At 53.0% G+C, this 17,752-nt stretch overlaps 1 protein-coding gene across 2 annotated transcripts in view; it reads right to left on the minus strand.

Annotated features, from left to right (window-relative positions):
• Positions 1 to 1,326: 1,326 nt before the first annotated feature.
• The window catches only part of EBF4 (EBF family member 4), a gene marked incomplete at both ends in the record, with an annotated part of 54,488 nt that continues 38,062 nt past the window's right edge, over positions 1,327 to 17,752 (minus strand). For both annotated transcript variants that reach the window (XM_079719810.1, XM_079719811.1), the window contains 10 exons: positions 1,327 to 1,397; positions 2,653 to 2,850; positions 5,978 to 6,166; positions 6,261 to 6,438; positions 6,536 to 6,601; positions 6,727 to 6,815; positions 8,356 to 8,482; positions 8,575 to 8,708; positions 8,820 to 8,937; positions 9,721 to 9,802. In XM_079719810.1, coding sequence (XP_079575936.1) covers positions 1,327 to 1,397; positions 2,653 to 2,850; positions 5,978 to 6,166; positions 6,261 to 6,438; positions 6,536 to 6,601; positions 6,727 to 6,815; positions 8,356 to 8,482; positions 8,575 to 8,708; positions 8,820 to 8,937; positions 9,721 to 9,802 — 1,252 coding nt within the window. The remainder of the gene's footprint in view (positions 1,398 to 2,652; positions 2,851 to 5,977; positions 6,167 to 6,260; positions 6,439 to 6,535; positions 6,602 to 6,726; positions 6,816 to 8,355; positions 8,483 to 8,574; positions 8,709 to 8,819; positions 8,938 to 9,720; positions 9,803 to 17,752) is intronic.

A 17,752-nucleotide genomic window follows, 5' to 3' on the forward strand; every position in this document is an offset into this window, starting at 1 on the left:
ACCCCCAACTTTGGTCCTGCTTAGACAGCTGGGGGACTGACTCCTCAGTGTCCAGAATGGGCTCCCAGCCAGAGCTCTCAGGGCTGAGCCCGTGTCCTGGGTCTTCCCACCCCTCCCCAAACCCCCCAACTCAGTACCCAAGAGCAGATATGGGGCAGGGAATACTTGCTCAGTTGAACTCTGATGCTGTTGAAAAAGTCCAAGGTATAAGAAGGCTGCCCAGGGGCATGGTTTAGAGTTGCAGAGCTGCTGAGAAAAGCAGACCCACACCAAGGAAGCAGACAAGAGAGGCTGGGTGGCCACCTGCACCTGTGTTTATTGTTTTCTCCAACCTTAGCAGAGAGAGTATGAGACCAGGGGCAGCTGGACCCGTTCCATGGTTCTATGGGGCCAGCCAGAGTCATCTGTGTGTGGGGCCAGAGTCCACGAGACATCCATTGAGGGCAAGATCCACAACCAGGGGGCCTGGCACCTCCTCTTCTGCACCCTACGTGCCCAAAGCCCCCACTGGGATTCATGATGTGGCAAGCGTGAGTGCTCAGGACTCAAAGGGAGTGGGGCAGCCACAGAATCAAGTGGCTGTCAGAAGCTCCATGGGAGCCTAGGCAGGCCTCCTGAGGCTGCTGGGCACCACCCCTTGTCCTGGAGAGTAGCTAGGATGCCGGGATGGTTGAGATGGGTCAGACACAAAAAAACTTTCCCGGGCCACTCTCCCTGAGCTCCTTATACTCCCCATCCCATGCTCCTGTCACCAGATGCCCTTGGTCTGCGCAAGGTCCATCTCTTCCAGAGGAACCGACCCAGCAAGTGAGGTCAGGCATCCAGCACCTCCACGGGATGTTCTCCTAACAAGAGCATCAGCACAGTGCTGGGGCTTCCAACCAGCCTCAAGGGAGGTGAGAGAAGCCTGTGGGACTGAGGGGCCCTTGAGCACAGGGAGGAAGGCCTCTCCCTGTTCAGGCCTGTGGGTTGAAGTCTGCCTGCAGCCCTGGCCCTGTATCTGTCTGTGCTGCCATCCAGGGCATGGGTGTGCATCCTGGAGGGACCACTAGTCCGGGCTCAGTGGGGACAACATCTGTAGACCTGGTGGGGAGAGGAAAAGACGAAGGTCCTGTAGGAAGGCTGGCTGCAAGGCGACAGGAAGCCACTTCTTGCCTCTTGTTCAGCCTGGGCCACTGGGCTGGGCTATGTGGCCCTGACAGCTGTCTAGGTGGGCCCTGGAGACGGAGACATGGACCCCAACTCCCCATCCCTGTTAAAGTCTTTTGGAGAGAGCCCATCCAAGGTCAGGAAGGGAGGCAAGACTCAGCCAGAGACCTACCATAATTAGGAGTACGCCAGGCCCTGAAGCCCCCGAGCTGGAGAGTGGAACTTGTCAGAATCTTCAAAAGGCTGGTCTGCAGTAACCAAGCAGGGGAGCCATAAGCCATGTGTAGCCTGTGCCCCTCTCGACTGGGGGCAGCATGCAGGACATATGGCACTTTTTGAGGGCAGAGCTATCAAGAGCCTTGAAGGTAGTCAGCCACCCCCCAGTCCTAGCCTAGGCCCAGCACTGCAGACAGTTAGGTGAGGTGTGCCCCCCAGACCTCTTAGGAGGTACAGCCCCAAGCCCTTGCCCCCCTAGTTTCTTCAATCGAGAGACATGACTCTGGGCTCCTCTTCCCAGCCTGTCTCCTTCAGAGGGCCTGTCTCAAGGTGAGGAAGCAGACGGCCATGTATCAGGACAGCAAAGGGAAGAGGTCAGCCTCCAGGAGTACAGATACCTAATGCGGCGGTAGCAGCATGTCTTCCTCCCACACCCCCACGAAATTCATCACTTCCATCACCCTTGCCTCTTTCTAACCCCTTCCCATGATTTGCTGCAGGAGAAACTGGTGGCCTTCTGTCCTTCCTATTCCCTGCATTTTAAGCTCCAGACACACTTAGGTTAAGAAAAATTATCCAAAACTTGGAAACAAGGCTAAATATAATTGTGTTCCACTTTGAATTATCCTAGAGCATCATCTAAGAAGCCTACCCCAAGAGTCATCTTATTCTAAGGGATGCAACTCTTTTTGACTTGCTATATACACTACTGGTTAGAACCCAGGCTTTGTTAAGTTGGATGTTGACTTGGAGGAGATTGATAAATGGCAAATAACAATCATTTTACTAATGGGCTGCGGGAGGGGTGACCTGGTCTCAATTCCCTGTCTGTAAAATGGGGAAGGTGAAGCTGGGCTAAACCTTATCTAAGTTCAGTCCCCCTCCATCCAGCAAGTGACCTGGTCTCTCACAGTGGTGTATGCTATCCTCCAGTGGACATAGGGAGGTACAGGTCAAAGGCACGCAGCCCATGGTGGGGTTCTTCCAGCTCTGCATGTTGGGTCTTTACTCTGGGCTCAACTGGATGAGGCCTTGAAGTGGTTTCCAGACCTTCTCCAACTGGTATTGTTGTCTCCTTGATGGTCCAGAGTAAGACCGTCCCAAGCTATGAGGCCCAGGGAAGTGGGGTCCAGATGGACCTCCTTGAACCCCTGCAGAGCTCCCTCCTCTGCAACCCCCAGGGAGAACCTGTCACCTGGCTTGAAGCTCTTGTGAGATGTGGATGGAGTGGGCCGCGCAGGCCCAGCTGCTCTACCAGGTTCCAGCGAGGCAGCACGGAGCACTCACCTGGAAGCCCCTCTCCGTGGGCTCTGGGGCAGGCCTGGGCTGGGGAGCTGGGTGGGCGCAGCACGGGCGCGAAAGCACTCCTCTGTTTGACAGCGGAGATCATGTTGACAGGCGAGAAGGAGAAGACGCTGGTGGTGGGGGCAGCCGCCGGGAGGGACATAGAGGAGGCAGCGGCCAGCGGGGGGCTAGAGGGCATGACTCCAGGGCGGGGAGGGGCAGGCGCAGCACGGAAGGTGGTGGGAGACACAACAGGGAGACAGCACCAGAGTGAGCAGCTTGGTTGCTGCCCTGGCATGAGCAGTATGCCCTGTGTGGGCTGCTGACCTAGGTGCCAGGCTCAGCCCACACTGGGGGCTGTGAGGGTCCTGGGGAGACCAGTACAGGGTAGAGTCTGGAGGCAGGCTGGGAGCCTCTGGGGTTGCGGGCTAGCACTTGCCCTTTTGGGGGTTCTGGAGACCCTTTCTTAGCGTTGGAGATGATAGGGCCAGAGGAGGTTAAAAACAAACAAGCAAAAAAACAAAACCCCCAAAATGAAAGCGAAACCAGAATATCCAACAAAACCAGATACTGAGAGGTGCCTGCAAAGATGAGGGATGAGCAAGAAATGGAACAGGTTAGGATTCCTGCTGAAAACCACTGGGATTCTGAGGCACTAAGAAACATTGATGGGCCCTGGGGCATCCAGGTTAGAGTCAAAGGTCAGGGTTCATAGCAGAGCTGGGGCAAGTGGTCAGGGACGAAGTTTGGGGGGTACACATAGGCTCTTGTTATAAGACCCCTGTGTCCAGGATCACAGCTCACATAAGAACCCTTACTCCCCCCGTAAATATGTTCCCCTTACCAATTACACTCCCCCCGACCCCCGACACTTTGTTCTCTTCCAGCTTAATGCAGGTCCTCATCATCTTCAGCCCTGGTCCTGGAGGCCTCCTGTATCTCCCTCTTCCAGCAGGTCAATTTTAAAGGTACAGAGATCCAAATCCTCCGATCTTCCTGTTCTCTAACCCCATAGCCCCCATGGCTGTGGCTTGCTCTCCTGGGAATAGCCAGGGAGCCTCCTGCACACAGCCTTTGCCTGTCCCTCCTTCTTGCAGCCTCCTCTCCTGGGGGCTCCTGCCCAGGCCGTCTCTGGATTCCCCTTTCTACAACCTCATCTGAACACAATTCCCTGCCTCTCTCTTCTAAAGACCAATAAGACTGTGATTTGAGTGTTGTCCAGGCAGCAGGCAATGGGATGAGGGTGGGGGTTTCCTGAAAGAAACCAGCAGCCTGAGAAAGCTGCTTTTGGTATCAGAACATCCACCACCCCCCCTCTTTGGAACAGTGATGTCTTCAACAGCTGCCCCTGTTCCAAATGTACTCAGCCCCATGGATCACCATCTCCTTTTAAGACAATGCTGACTGCTAGCTGATGAGGCCCATGGAGCTCCGTGGAGGGCTTGAAATAAATGCCAGAAAATGTACTGTATCTCTAAAGGCCCAGAGCTCACAGCCGCACTTTGTAGCTTGGGTAGTACTGGGAGTTGTGGTTCAGTCCAGGGCTGCTGGCGGCTGAAGCAGAAGACAGAGGGGAGGTCCGAGCAGACAGCCTCTGGCAGGGACAGTTCCGGAGGTCATTACAGGTACGTCCTGGCAAACTCAATGAGAATGATGCCCACTGGAGCTTCACCACAAAGCGTCGTGCACAAGGGGGAGTGGATGGGGACTGGACAGGACAATCCCACCAGATGGGACTGACCCTCAGGCCAGCCCAGGGTGTCCCCAGTTGATGCTGGAGTGAGGCTTAAGCAGCTGTAGAATTCTTGATCTCCTGGCTGAATGGGAAGACCCCAGGTGGCTTTTGCCCACTGGGGCAGTGGGTTCCTCCACTGCTGGCTGCACTGTGTGTGTGGCGGAGAAGGGGGGCTGGTGTTCCAAACTCCACCAGCTTCGACCTGGGGGGCACCCTGAGAGAGGTGGTAAGAATACTGTCCAGAACTGAAGGGCAGTAGGAGCAGTGGAGCCTGGCCTGAGCAAAGGGGAGACAGGAGTCTTGGTGGGAACACTGGAGGGTCATGGTCTGTGTGGACACCAGCAACATGGGGCTTCTGGTCCCAGACATTGAGCCCAGGCCAGAGGCAGAGAGCCAGACTCAAACCCACAGCCAAAAAGAGCAGTACTCAGGATGCAGGCCATGGGAAGGAAGGCTAGGCAGGTGCCAGATATGTTGGTCTTCAGCAATAGCAAACATATGACAGGGGACAGGGGACAGGTGGAGGAATGGCAGGAAAAGCCTTCTTGGCCAGCCTTCCCCATTCCTCTGGCACAACGGCGTCTCCCAGGACTCAAGGTGCAATCTCTCTTACAATTGATGGGGGAGGCTCCTTGTAGGTGAGCAGGGGTGGAGCTATCCCCCAAGCTGGGTGCTTTAAAAACATGTCTGCTGAATAGCTAAGCTATAAGAACCTGCAGACAGGCTGTTCTGGAATTTGCTGTTGGAAGGAGGGACTTGAGGGCAGTGCATGGTAAAAGCATAAACGCCCTGTCACCCATCCACCCAGCTCTGAGCTGCCCACCCCAAGAAGCCAGACAGAAGACGGTTAATGCCCACAGCCAGTGCTGGGACGCAAATTCACACACTCCTTCTGAACTGCATCTGGGCCCTTTATGCACAGTGGCACATTCAGGTCTGAGAACAACCCTAGGCAACAGGTGGTACTGATCCGGTTTTACAGAGAGGAAACTGAAGTAACTTGCTGAGTGTCAGACAGCTCCTTATTTGGACAACCAAACTGTGAATCCAGGTGTCTGACTACACAGAATTCTTGCTCTGCCCAACCAGATTGCTGGGAGCCACGTCTTCCCTCCTCAGGCCCCTGCCTCTCCTGGGGGCGTGGGGCCAGGCGGAAACCTACTTTTCTTGGGCCCTGAGTTCCCTCAGGCTTCCGGCAGGGGGCACCAGCCCTCCTCCTGAAGTCCTGGCATAAGATGGAAAGGTTGGCGGTCCACTAGGTTTAAGCAGGATGTCCCCGTGTTAAAACTCGTTTCAGTAGGAGGGGAAGGCTAGAAGCGATGTGCACAACTGCTGTCAGCAAACAGAACTAAAAGTGCAAGAAGTGCCCCGGCGCCGGGGTTGAGGGCTGGGTCTCCAAAGGCAGAGAGAGAGAGGTCGAACACAGAGACGGCTGCCCTTGCCTCTGAGGGCAAGGCCAGGGTCGGTGCTCATGCGACAGGTGACAGGAGCTCCCCCCACCCCTCATAGGCTAGGATGGAGCTGGGCTGAGCCCCATTCTGCTCCCCGGGGCCTGGTCCCTCCCCCCCTCCCCGGGAGGCAGGGGACACTCACTGGCGAAGGGCGATGTGGCCGTGGAGCCATTGAGGAAGCTGGGGGACGCGGGCACACCGAGGCCGGCCACGCCCGGCGCCCCGTAGCCGCCGAGGCCAGCTCCGAGGCCACCGCCGTAGCCACTCTGCTGCGAGCCCGGGCTGGGCGCGAACCCGCGGGGGGACGCACTGCCGCAGCTGCGCGCGTAGCCTGCGGGAGAGCGGCCGTCAGGGGCGCGCGCCGGCAGGGAAAGGGCAGTCCGAGCTGCGCCGGCGGCTGGGAGGGCGAGGGAGGCGGGACGCACCCGGCTCCGGCCCTGGCGTGGCGTCCCCGACGGCAATGGCCAGCGGGCTGCTGAAGGCGTTGATGCCCACGACGGCAGGGTGCGGGTGGCTGGGGGCCAGGGGTCCGAGCGGCGCGGGCGCGCGGGGGGCGCTGTACAGAGCCTCGGCCACGTCTGCTGCGCGCTTCAGGAGGAGCTCCTGCGAAGACAAGAGCGGGCACGGCCGGGGCAGCCGCGGGCACCGGGAAGCGGGCAGCCTCGGGCCCGGCGCGGGGAGACAGGCGGAGGAGCCATACCTGGTTGCCGCCGGGCACTCCGTACAGGGCCTCCGCCAAGTCGGCCGCCCGCTTCAGCAGCACTTCCTGGGGGCAAGGAGGAAAACAGCCGGACGGAGGGGGCGGCCCCGTGGGCGGCAGAGGGGCCGGGAGCCGCCTCTTCTCCCCTCGGCCACCGGACCCCCTTCTCCCCGCCCCGCCCCTCTGAGTACCTTGGGCAGCCTCTCGGGGTCTCCGGGGTGTCTGGGAATGACTTTCTGTAGCCTCTGGAATCCGTAGTCAATGGTGGGCTCATTCAGGGCTGGGGAGAGGGGCGGTGTTTGGAGGACGCCCCTCCCGGCACGGCGCCAGAGCAGGGCCAAGCCCGCCAGCAACCAGTCCGGGAGCCTTGCTGCAGACCTCCTCCAAGGCCAGCCCAAGCCTCTCGGAAAACTCCGGGCACTCAGGTCAGCGAGGCTCGGGAAGTTTCCTCCGTTCCTTTCTTACTCATTCATTCAACAAATGTTTACTGAGCCAGGCCCTGTGCCAGCTGCTTGGCATTAACACACATACACTATACGATCCCATTTGTGATTAGAAAAAAGGCAACTGTATATGTATTAGCTTCAGTATTCCTAGGGGCAGGACTGGAAAGTTTTGTCTGCATTTGGTGTTATCAGGAGTGAATTATTTATTATAAAAAAAGAAAAAAAACCCCAACAGTCTTCATGTATCACAGCTCTGGTGGACTCTCAGCGGTGCCTGACCGTTAGGGGTATTGCCTGTGTCCCAGGAGTGGGCTGCCCCACACCCAGGGCTCTGGGGAGGACGCTGCAGCCTCCTGACCTGGCTCCCGAAGCCCTCCTCCTCCTCACCTCCTCCTGCAGCCTGGCCCCGACCTATCTTACCAGCCTCAAAGCCCTACCTACCTTCTCCACCTCCAACTCTAGATTTAGTGAATTTCCTCTAGTTTCCCCTAAAACGTAAGGCGCTGCTTCACCGGTCTTCGTACTTGCTATTCCTTCTCCGGGGATGCCTTTTCCTCCTCATCTCTATCTCCTTATTCACCCCTCTGGTTCCAGCTTAGCAGTTTAGTCTACACTAGTGCCTGGAGGTTTTCTCTGACAACCACTAGCTCCTCCATTGTGTAACACTACCCACCCCATGCTGTGTTCCCTGTGTTCCCCCCTCATTCTTATACTGGAGCTCCCCGACAGTAAGGAGGGTCACTACTGAGTGTCCAGTGCCCCTTGAAGGGCTTGGTGAATGTCTGTTAGGTGGGGTGGGGGAATGGGGAAAAGTGCCAGACGGTGGAGGTGGAGAGGATACGGGCCAGTGGTCAGATAGACCTGGGAAGGGGGATGAAGCCACATCTTCAGGAGTAGCTTACACTCCTGTCTTGTGTTAACTTCTCGCCCTGGCTTCATGCAAGGTGTGTGTGTGTGTGTGTGTGTGTGTGTGTTCGTGTGCATGCAACGTGAAGCCTGCGGTGGCTTGGGGGAACCAAGAGAACTGGAAAGATCTGGGGAGCAGCAAGCTATGTGGGGGCATCTTTTAAATAAATCTCCCTGTGGAGATGTTTTAGACACTGGGGAGTGCAGAAGGTGAAGGGGGTGGGGGGAGTTGCTCTGGGGAATGCCCGAGGCAGAGAGAGTGTCCGTCTGAGGACGTGGAGGCCAGGGAAGGAAACAGAAGCACAGGGAAAGAAGGTCCGGAGAGGAGGTGTCCTGGGATGTGGGGTGAGTGCCAGCAGGGGCTCAGGGGGCCTGGCTATTCGCTGACTCCTACACCAGGGCTGGTGTGTGCGGCGTGGGGCTCCATCCCACAACCCTGGGCCTCCCTTCACCCCCCTGACTCCTTACCTGTGTAGACAAAGCGGCCGGGGGCTCCCTTGCAAAATTGCTTGGACTTGTAGGACAGGGTCACCTCCACCACCCCAGGGATGTGCCGTGGGGGCGTCTGCACCCGTATGGCGTGGGGCGTGATGAGCTGCGAGGGGAGAGGGGAGGCCTGCGGGTTCTGACCCGGCGAGGGCAGGGTCCAGCCCCAGGCTGGGAGGGAGACCGGCGGGAGCGGCCCACCTCACTCCACACGAGCACGTTCCCAAACACGACCTGCAACCCGTCGAAGAAGTTGTCGCCGATGACAATGACGGTGGCGCCGCCCGTGGTCCAGCCCTCCCCGGGACTGATGGCCTTGATGCAGGGGGTGGCAGCTGGGAGGGAGGAGAGGAGCCAGGAGAGGAGCCAGGTCAGGGGCCCATGCCAAGGTGGGGACTGGGGCTGGCTGGGCCCGCGGCAGCCGGGGCTGGCCTGGGGGTCCTGACCTTCGGAGGGGTCCAGGCGGCGCGCCCTGCGGCCATGCTTGGAGTTGTTGTGCACAAACATGTTGTCGGACACGGCCAGCACGTGCCCATCCACGCTCACCGTTGTGGATACCACCACCTGTGGGGAGAGCCAAGGCCAGCCTGGCTGGGGCTTCCAGTAAGGGACTGCTGGGGGGCACTGGCAACTTGAGGCCGGTGGCTGGATACTGTAGTTCAGGGTCACCGGCATGGGGAAGAGCTTCAGCCCCTCTGGAGCTGAGCTGGTGGAAGGGGGACCAACCGGGTTAGGTGACACCCTCAGATGCACAGTCTCTGGCTGCCCAGGGGAACTGACCTCCAGGAGCTAGAAAAATCAAAAGCCCTGAAATAAAATCTCTGACTCCTTGGGCAGAGTGGCTACCGTTTTTGCACCCACATGTACCACAGGCTGTATCCCTAGCGCTCCAAGGCAGGAATGGGTCTTAGGCAAGTGGGAGTGAGCGTTTTGATGGAGGGGGAACATCGGCCTGAGAGCCCATCAGCAGGAGCCCCCACTCTTGGGAGGAAATTGGGGCTACCTCCTTCTCCCCCCTACCCTTCACTGGGTGGGGTGTGCAGGTTGGGGATGTGCTAAGGGCAGCTGCTCTCTGCTTCATGCTATGCAAATTAGCTGGGTTGTTAATCATGTAAAAATGTCACAATTAGCATCTCCTTAAGTGGGACTCTAATGAAGCCTCCCTTGGCAGCCAGCTTAAGTTGAGACAGAGCTGCCCCACCCCCAGCAAGCACCAGGCTCCAAAGCACTGGTCTGTGCAGGGGTCTGCCCCTGGGGCCTTTCTCAGGGTGGCAGGGCCACAGCCTCCCCGGCCGCCCCATCAGGAAAGGGCAGGTTTGCAGGGGAGAACTCTCTCCTCAGACCCACCTGGAAGCGGCGCATGTCTCGGGGATTCCCCGCATTCTTTAGGCAGTTCTGGTTGCATTTGAGGAAGAACTTGAGGAAGAACCTGAAACAGTGTGGTCGGTGGGCTCAAGGGTCTGGGGGTTCTAGAAACAGATGAAGATCCAACTGCTTCCTGCCACGCCCTCTCCCAGCAGGGTAACTTCCCCTCTGCCTGCTCACATGAGGCACATACCCCATATTACCATCCTAAGCTGCATACACACAGGGTACATGTGACACATTCAGTAGACCTGTCCCAACGACAACTTCCCTATACAGAAAATCCCCCACCTCCACAGTGTACAGATCACACAGTGCTTAATTATCTCACAAAGTATATACTCATCACATCTATACACAGTATATTCATCCTAGAGAATACATCCAATATATATACTATATATACCTAGTACTCATGAATTATTATATACACCATATTATATATACCATAAGTAAGTGGGTACTCCCACTTACCTGTAAACTTAACCCACACCATGTATGTTTGTCACAGTATATGCCCATCACACACACAGTGCATCCATATCACATAGTGTATCCTTCCCCTAGAGTATACCTATCAACCACAAGATGTTTACTTACAACAGTATACCCATTATACTGTATACCCAGTATACCCATTATACCCACACTGTATATGCCTTATATACTACTACTCACAAGATACAGCCATCATAATGTAGACCCACCACACTCAGGGTATACCTTCAGAGAGGCATACACGATATGTACTCCACATCAGGTTGGACTCATCACACACATGTGGTATGCTAATCACACAGAGTCTATACCATCACGCACAGTGTGTGCCCATCCTACATAGTATATGCACAGAAAGAATATGTGTATATGCTTTAGTGCACCATTTTTATGTTGTATATGATTACGCAGAGTATAGTCATTGCAAATATTGTACCGTCATTACAGTAAAGTATAATGTACTGTATGTAGAGGTCCCCCCTACAACAAATCCCTCTCACACACAATAGACTCCCTGCCCCGGCGCATCCCCTGCAAACAGATCTCCCTCATACACATTCTATATCCCTTATACACATAGCAAAAACCTAACCACACAGAGCGTGTAGCCATCATATACACATGGTACCTGTCAGACACACCGTACAGATACACGGTGAATACCTTCTTTTTCACATACAGTAATTAGAAAAAAGCACAGTAAATGCAGCGATGTGACTGCTTTTTAGACAAACACATGAGAACTTGATCCTCCAGTCCTTCCAGGCAGTTGATGCGGATGGTGAGGCCTTGGCCCTGCCACCTCCCCATGAGGTAACCATGGATAATACTCTGGATTTGTACTCTTCATAAACTCAGGATACTATCAGTAATCTGCCTTCACCCCAGGACTCTGTGAGTATCCGGGAAGATGCCCTTTACAAACTGTAGTGTGCTGGGCTAAAGTCTGTGGGGGTCCTGGCACATGGCACAGCCTCCTGGGCCGCTCTATGAGCTCCTCCAGCAGCTGCCTGTTTATCAGCCCCCTGGTCTTGAACTCCAGATATGTACATCCATTTAACTCATCAGAGTTGCCTCCAAACTCTACGAACATGAAATCAGATTTATTACCAGCTCTGAAAGCTTAGTCCCCAAAGAGGAGGTCCCCAAGTTCTGGGAGGGGTGGGCACCACTCCTGGACAGAGGTGTCCCAAGGGGGCCGTCCCTCATTGGGAGCTGGCAGCAGTCACTTTCCTGGAGATGCATCTCCCCTTGCACCCTGCCTGTGACCCCATCAGCCCCTGTCATATTCCCCCACACAATGGGCACCCTTCTGGGAACGCTTTTTAGTTCCCTTTCCATAGAGACATTACATCAGCATGCATTTTCATCCATAGTGGACACCACCCAAAGAATACTTTCATGTAGTGTAGACCTTCTATACATCCCTGCAGAGCATTTGGAGGTGCAGACACCTCATGTGACCCCAAAAAGTGCACACCCATGTAGACACCACACACGTGCCCTCTGTACCCAACCCCACTCCCAAACCTGCAGAACCCTGGGATGTGGCTGGAGATGAGGGCTTTCCAGGCACTGCCTCACTGTGTGGCCTGGGGTAAGTCCTTTCACATCTCTGGGATCCTTCCTTATTCATGAACCAGGAGAGTAGCAATTGATGCTTGCTGAGGTCCCTTCCGATCCTGTCTTCATCTCAGCCTCCCAAAGCCTCAGGCTGCTGTTTTCTGTAGGATCCTGGCTCCCCCTGGGGGGGGCCCCTTGTCATCCCCTCCTGCAGCCCTTGCCTGGCAGGTCTCCCACCCTCTCCCTTCCCAGTACAGGTTGCATCTGTCCTTTGGGTCCACACCAATTCTCACTTCCTGTCTGGCCAACCTCTTCTGGCCCTTCTAGGCTTTGGAGACCACCCCTCCCTGAGAACCTCAGGGCCCTGCCGGTACCTCCATCTATGCAGGCCCGTCCTGGGACATTTCAGTTTCTGAGCCTCGTTGGCATTATCTGCAGAGGGGTGTTGAGTAAAAAGCAGCCACACAAGGCCTGGGCCTTCTGTGGGGGATACTGAGGGTCAGTCCTCTTTTTCTTCCTCCCTGAGCCTCTAGCTCAGAGCTGCACACAGTCAATGCCATCAGTGGTGGGAGAAGCGTGGCTGAAATCTCACCCACCACCAGATGGTAGTCGGCGAGGCTGTGTCCAGCCGGCACCCACCCAATCAGAGGCCAAGCTGATGCTAACACTGCAGACAGCCTGCTGCCCTACCACCAGTCTCAGGGTTGTTAAGCAAAATCATCTACTACAACTTGAAAATAAGGCAAAAAGATGACAGTGAGTCCTTTCAAAGTCATTCTGGAACAGTGGTTTTCAAAGAGTGGTGTCCAGACCAGCAGCATCAGCATCACCTGGGAACTTGCTGGAAATGCAGAATCTCAGGCCCCACCGCAGACCACTGAATCAGAAACTCCTGGGATGGGACTCAGCCATCTGTGTTTTCATAAGCCCTCCAGGTAATTCCGATGCACCCTGAGGTTTGAGAACCACTGCTTTACAGCTGCACTATCCAATATGGCAGCCACCAGCCCCGAGTGGCACTGAGCACTTGAGATTTGGTTAGTCTGAATTGCTGTAAGTGTAAAATACATACTGAATTTCAAACACTTAGGAAAAAAGGAATGTAAAAATATCTCATTAGTAATTTTTTGGTGTTGATTACATGCTGAAATAATATTTTGGATATCTTGGGTTAAATAAAATATATGATCACAATTAATTTTACCAGTTTCATTTTGTTTTTTAAAATGTGGCTACTAGAAAAATTTAAATGACAAATGTATAATGGCTTACATCATATTTATATTGGACAGTGCTGTTCCAGAGTATTACGTTGACAAAGCCACCTAAGAGTTAGCTGATTCTCTAGGAGAAAAAACGTTGACTAATATTTGCTATTAATTGGGGCCAGACTCTGTAAAGTTAGGTGCTAATTTGCAGAAAACTGATAAGGTGCAAATGATTTTTGTTGGGAGAAATAAGTAACTTCTATTTGGTAGAGAAATGAGCCCTAAAGCTTACAATTTTATTGTCCCATGGACATTAACTAGCTTTGTGTCTAACTTGGCAATCTTATTCAAGTATTTTTCACATATCCTGTTTTCTCTCCCTCCCTCCCTCCTTCTCTCTCTTCTCAACTCTTTCCTCAACTGTCTATATCAGTTTCTCTTAGCCTTCTTTGAACCAGCTTTGTCATCCTGCTGGTTCCTTCATTAATAAGTTACAGAAAACCTCAACACACGCTCAGTAATAATTTGTATGAGAATTATACTTTTTGAATATATAATCATACATTTTGAATATTATGCTTTAAAAAGGGTGACTAGCACCCAAAGGGTCCTGTCTTCCAAGGTTAGTCTTGAAATTCTGCAGCACATGGCCTGGAGTTGGGGGATTTCCGTTCTGGTCTAGGAGAACCAGAAGTAGTGCCCAGACCTCTCACTCCTCCCAACAGTGCCTGGCTACCCTCAGCCTTGGAAAGGGGGCTCTGGGCCCTTCTTTCCCCACCACTGGGAGACAGACACACCATCCACGCCCCCGGAAGCTGGAAGGCCAGGGTGGGGGAATAACATGAGGACAGTCCAGGAAACTTCTCCACAGGCTGGCACCACCTAGGCGACACCCTTAGAGGGGTGGAGGAGAACCCAGAGCAGTCCGGGAAGGATGAGAATGGTGTCGGGAAGAGGAAGGAGGGACAGCAGATCTTTCAAGCCATGTCTGTGCAGAGGACAGATGTGGAGGCTGGGAAGTGGAGAGGGTCAGGTAACCCAGTGGGAAGGGGAGCTGTAGGAGGACACCCTACAGGGACCTAAGGCAGGAGGGGATGTGCACTTTGTTGAGGGCCTGTAAAAGCCTGCTTTTCACCAGGGGAGCATCCCCCACCCCCCAAACCTGGATGAGCCCTAGTGCCAGTGTTTTTGAGCATCTCCCCTCCCACCACCTAGGGGCTGGAAGAGAGCCTGGGGAAGCCCCTTTTCCCTGGCTGTGATGGGCCACAGCCCACAGGGTTGGCTGACCTGAGGGTGAGCATTTTAGGATGCCCCCTTGGTTGGGGCAATGACCTGTGCCCAGTGCCATCCCTATTGTGGCCTTACAGTTCTCTGGGGGCACAGACTCCTCATCTGGGCCTCATAGAAAGGTCAAGTGCTAGAAGCTGCCATTAGAATTACTAGAAGAAACCACCATAAATATAAGCATGAATTACAAATAAAATGCAAAACTATGCAAAAAATTTTTTTTAAGTGATCCAAGTCTAATCTATTGAGCACTTATCAAGTGCCTGGAACTCTGCTGAGCCTACCACTTGCATTATCTTATTTAATCCTCTCATAATCCCAAGGTGGTGTGGTGTAGGTCTGCAATCATTCCCACTCTACTGATGAGAAAACCAAGGATCAGCAAGGATAAGCTACAAAGTCACAGTAGATGCCAAAGTCAGGATACGAACTCGGGACGTTATGAACCACTGACACTGACAAGAGTCATGGAAAAGTCCCTGTAAGTGGGGTTTTCGAGTCCAACCCTGCCCCAGCCACGAGGCTGCCGATGCAGGACAGTGCAGCAAGCCTTCTTTCAAAATCAGCCGTGAGAGGCAGGCTGTGCAGGGACCAGATTAGCCATTTCATGGGGATTTCCTCAAGGTTACAAATTCATCAGGGGTGCAAAGGAGAGACTCAGGTCCTAGTTGGGGCCTTTGGCTATTGTGACAGCTGCTCTCAGTCTGAGAAGATTTTCAGGATTAAAGATCAGGACTTTAAGATGAGTCAAGAGTTGATCATTGTTGAAATTCAGTGAGGGAGAGATGTGGTTCATTATTCTATTCTGCCTATATGTTCAACGTTCTGTATAATAAAAAGTTCAATAAATAAAAGACCAGATGAAGAGCTGTGAACAGTGGTCATCCAGCTAATAAAGCATGTAAAAGGTGGAAGTTATGCATCACGACTCTGATGCCTATGATATAAGTGAAAGATAAGAGCAGTTCACCCACACACCTACCTTGCCACATCCTGAACTTAGTCTAGCCTTCCTAATCATTTCTATAAATGCTTTTTATTCCTCCCTGCAAACACAACTCAGGATGAAATTAAAATGAGCTTTCCTTGTCAATGGAATATTCCATACCAAAGAAGCAAATGCTGGACTGAATATGACTCAAGTGCAAACATGTGACTTGCACATAACTTCTCAGGTGTGACACCATTGCACAAGGAAAGCTCCCCTCGCACAGTGCTTTACTCAAGAGACACTCAATACATAAGGAAAATGTGGAGGTGATTGATGTGAGTCCACTGTTAAACTCTGGGTTCTCAGGGGGTGGAGAGCAGAGTGGGATGGAGCTGCTCTTTGGAAGGCTGTGTCCAGGTATCATGGTGGGTTGGTGCCTGCCTGGGTTCCCCCACTCGCAGCTCCTGTGAGTGTTGGCTACTGAAGGGCTCACAGCTGGGGAATTCCCTGGCGGTCCAGTGGTTAGCACTCTGCCCTTTCACTGGGGGAGCCCGGTTTCAATCCCTGGTCGGGGTGAACCAAGATCCTGCAAGCCGCGTGGTGTGGCTAAATAAATGAATAAATAAATAAATGGCTCACAGCTGCCCCCACTACTCGAGAATTATCCTCGGCCAGAAGCATATGCTCTTCACCAGCAGCCCACAACCAAAGAAAGACCGACATCACAAGGAGGACTAACTCTTAGTACTGTTCATACTCAAACTCCCCAAAGGATCAGGCTGAAGCTAGACTCCAGCTGAGACTGTCTCCTTGCTAAGCTGCTTCTGCCCGCTCCTGCTTCCCTCACTCCTTTTCTCCCTAGAGCTCTCCTCCAATAAATCACTTTCACAAGAATCGCCATCTCCAGTTCTGTTTCTAGGAATCTCATCCTAAAAAATCAGGGCACAGAACTTTCACCAGCTTTTCCCTCCCTACATCATTCTGAGATACTTACTTAGAGCTAAAATTATGTTTGCGTTTCCAAAGAGAAAGCTGTTAGGAACTTAAAGAGCTGGGCTGAGCCCAAGGATGCTTGCAGCTACAGGTCTGTCAGGAGCAAGGAAACGGAAATCTCGATCACAAATGTGGTCTGATAGAACTTTTCCAAAAATGATATCCACTAGCCACAGGTGGATTTTTTTTCCATTTTATTTTATTTTAAAAAATTGTTTATTTTTTAAAATTAATTTTTATTGGAGTATAGTTTCTTTACAACGTTGTGTTAGTTTCTGTTGTACAGCAAAGTGAATCAGTTATACATATACATATATCCACTCTTTTTTAGATTCCCTTCCCACTTAGGTCACCACAAGCACTGAGTAGAGTTCCCTGTGCACATGTGGCTTTTGAGCACTTGAAATGTGGCTAGTGTGACTGAGAAACTAAAATTTCAATTTTTTTTTTTTTTTTTTGCCGTGACACACGGCTTGTGGGATCTTATTTCCTTGAGTAGGGATCGAACCCAGGCCCTCTGCAGTGGAAGCAAAGAGTCCTAACCACTAGACCACCAGGGAACTCCCTCAATTTTATTTCATTTTAATTAATTTAAACTTAAATAGTCACATGTGGTTCATAGGCACCCTATCAGACAGTATAGACCTAGAAAGAGGAAGTGGTGCAAGAGATACATGGGTTGGAGCAGGTGTTCAAAGCAAGTGTCCTATGAAGGCTTTGGGATAGAAAGCAGATTGAGAGCAAAGGGCAGAGTCAAACTAGAAATTTATTTCCAAGTGCAAAGTTGGCAAAGCAGCCTGCGATGGGGAAATGGGAGGGGGGTCCTCCTAATTTTCACCCCAAAGGGCCTCGCCTTTGGGCTCATGAGCCTCAGAGGAAATGGAACATCTGGGACAGGGTCTGTGCTCTCCACTGTTTTCACTGTCTGCTGCTCTCTGCCCCCAGGTCAAGGACAGAGGAGGATACAGATTGCTGGACCATTCACTCACTCAACACATCCATTAAAAAAGATGTATTGGGCTTCCCTGGTGGCGCAGTGGTTGAGAGTCCGCCTGCCAATGCAGGGGACACGGGTTCGTGCCCCGGTCCGGGAAGATCCCACATGCTGCGGCACGGCTTGGCCCGTGAGCCATGGCTGCTGAGCCTGTGCGTCCGGAGCCTGTGCTCCGCAACGGGAGAGGCCACAACAGTGAGAGGCCAGCGTACCGCAAAAAAAAAAAAAGATGTATTAAATACTTTTTATGTGTCAGGCAGTAGAATCTAGAGGTGAAAAAGATCTTAAGGAAATGACAATCCAGCAAGAAACACAAAAACTCAAAGTACAACCAGGAAGATAGAATGGTGTGCACAGCAGGATAACTGGCCAATCTGCGGCAGCCACTCTGGCTGGGAGAGGTGGAAGAAGTCCTAGAAGTCACATGTGATCTTGGGCATTTTGGGTCTTGGAGGACTCGGGGCTTTTTCCTTGAAGAGAAGTAGGATGCAGAAGCCCTCCATGCAAAAGGAATAACAGTCCTGCCAAGAGGTACGTGGT

The sequence above is a fragment of the Hyperoodon ampullatus genome (genome assembly GCF_949752795.1).
Source record: "Hyperoodon ampullatus genome assembly, chromosome: 14".
Lineage (NCBI taxonomy): Eukaryota > Metazoa > Chordata > Mammalia > Artiodactyla > Ziphiidae > Hyperoodon > Hyperoodon ampullatus.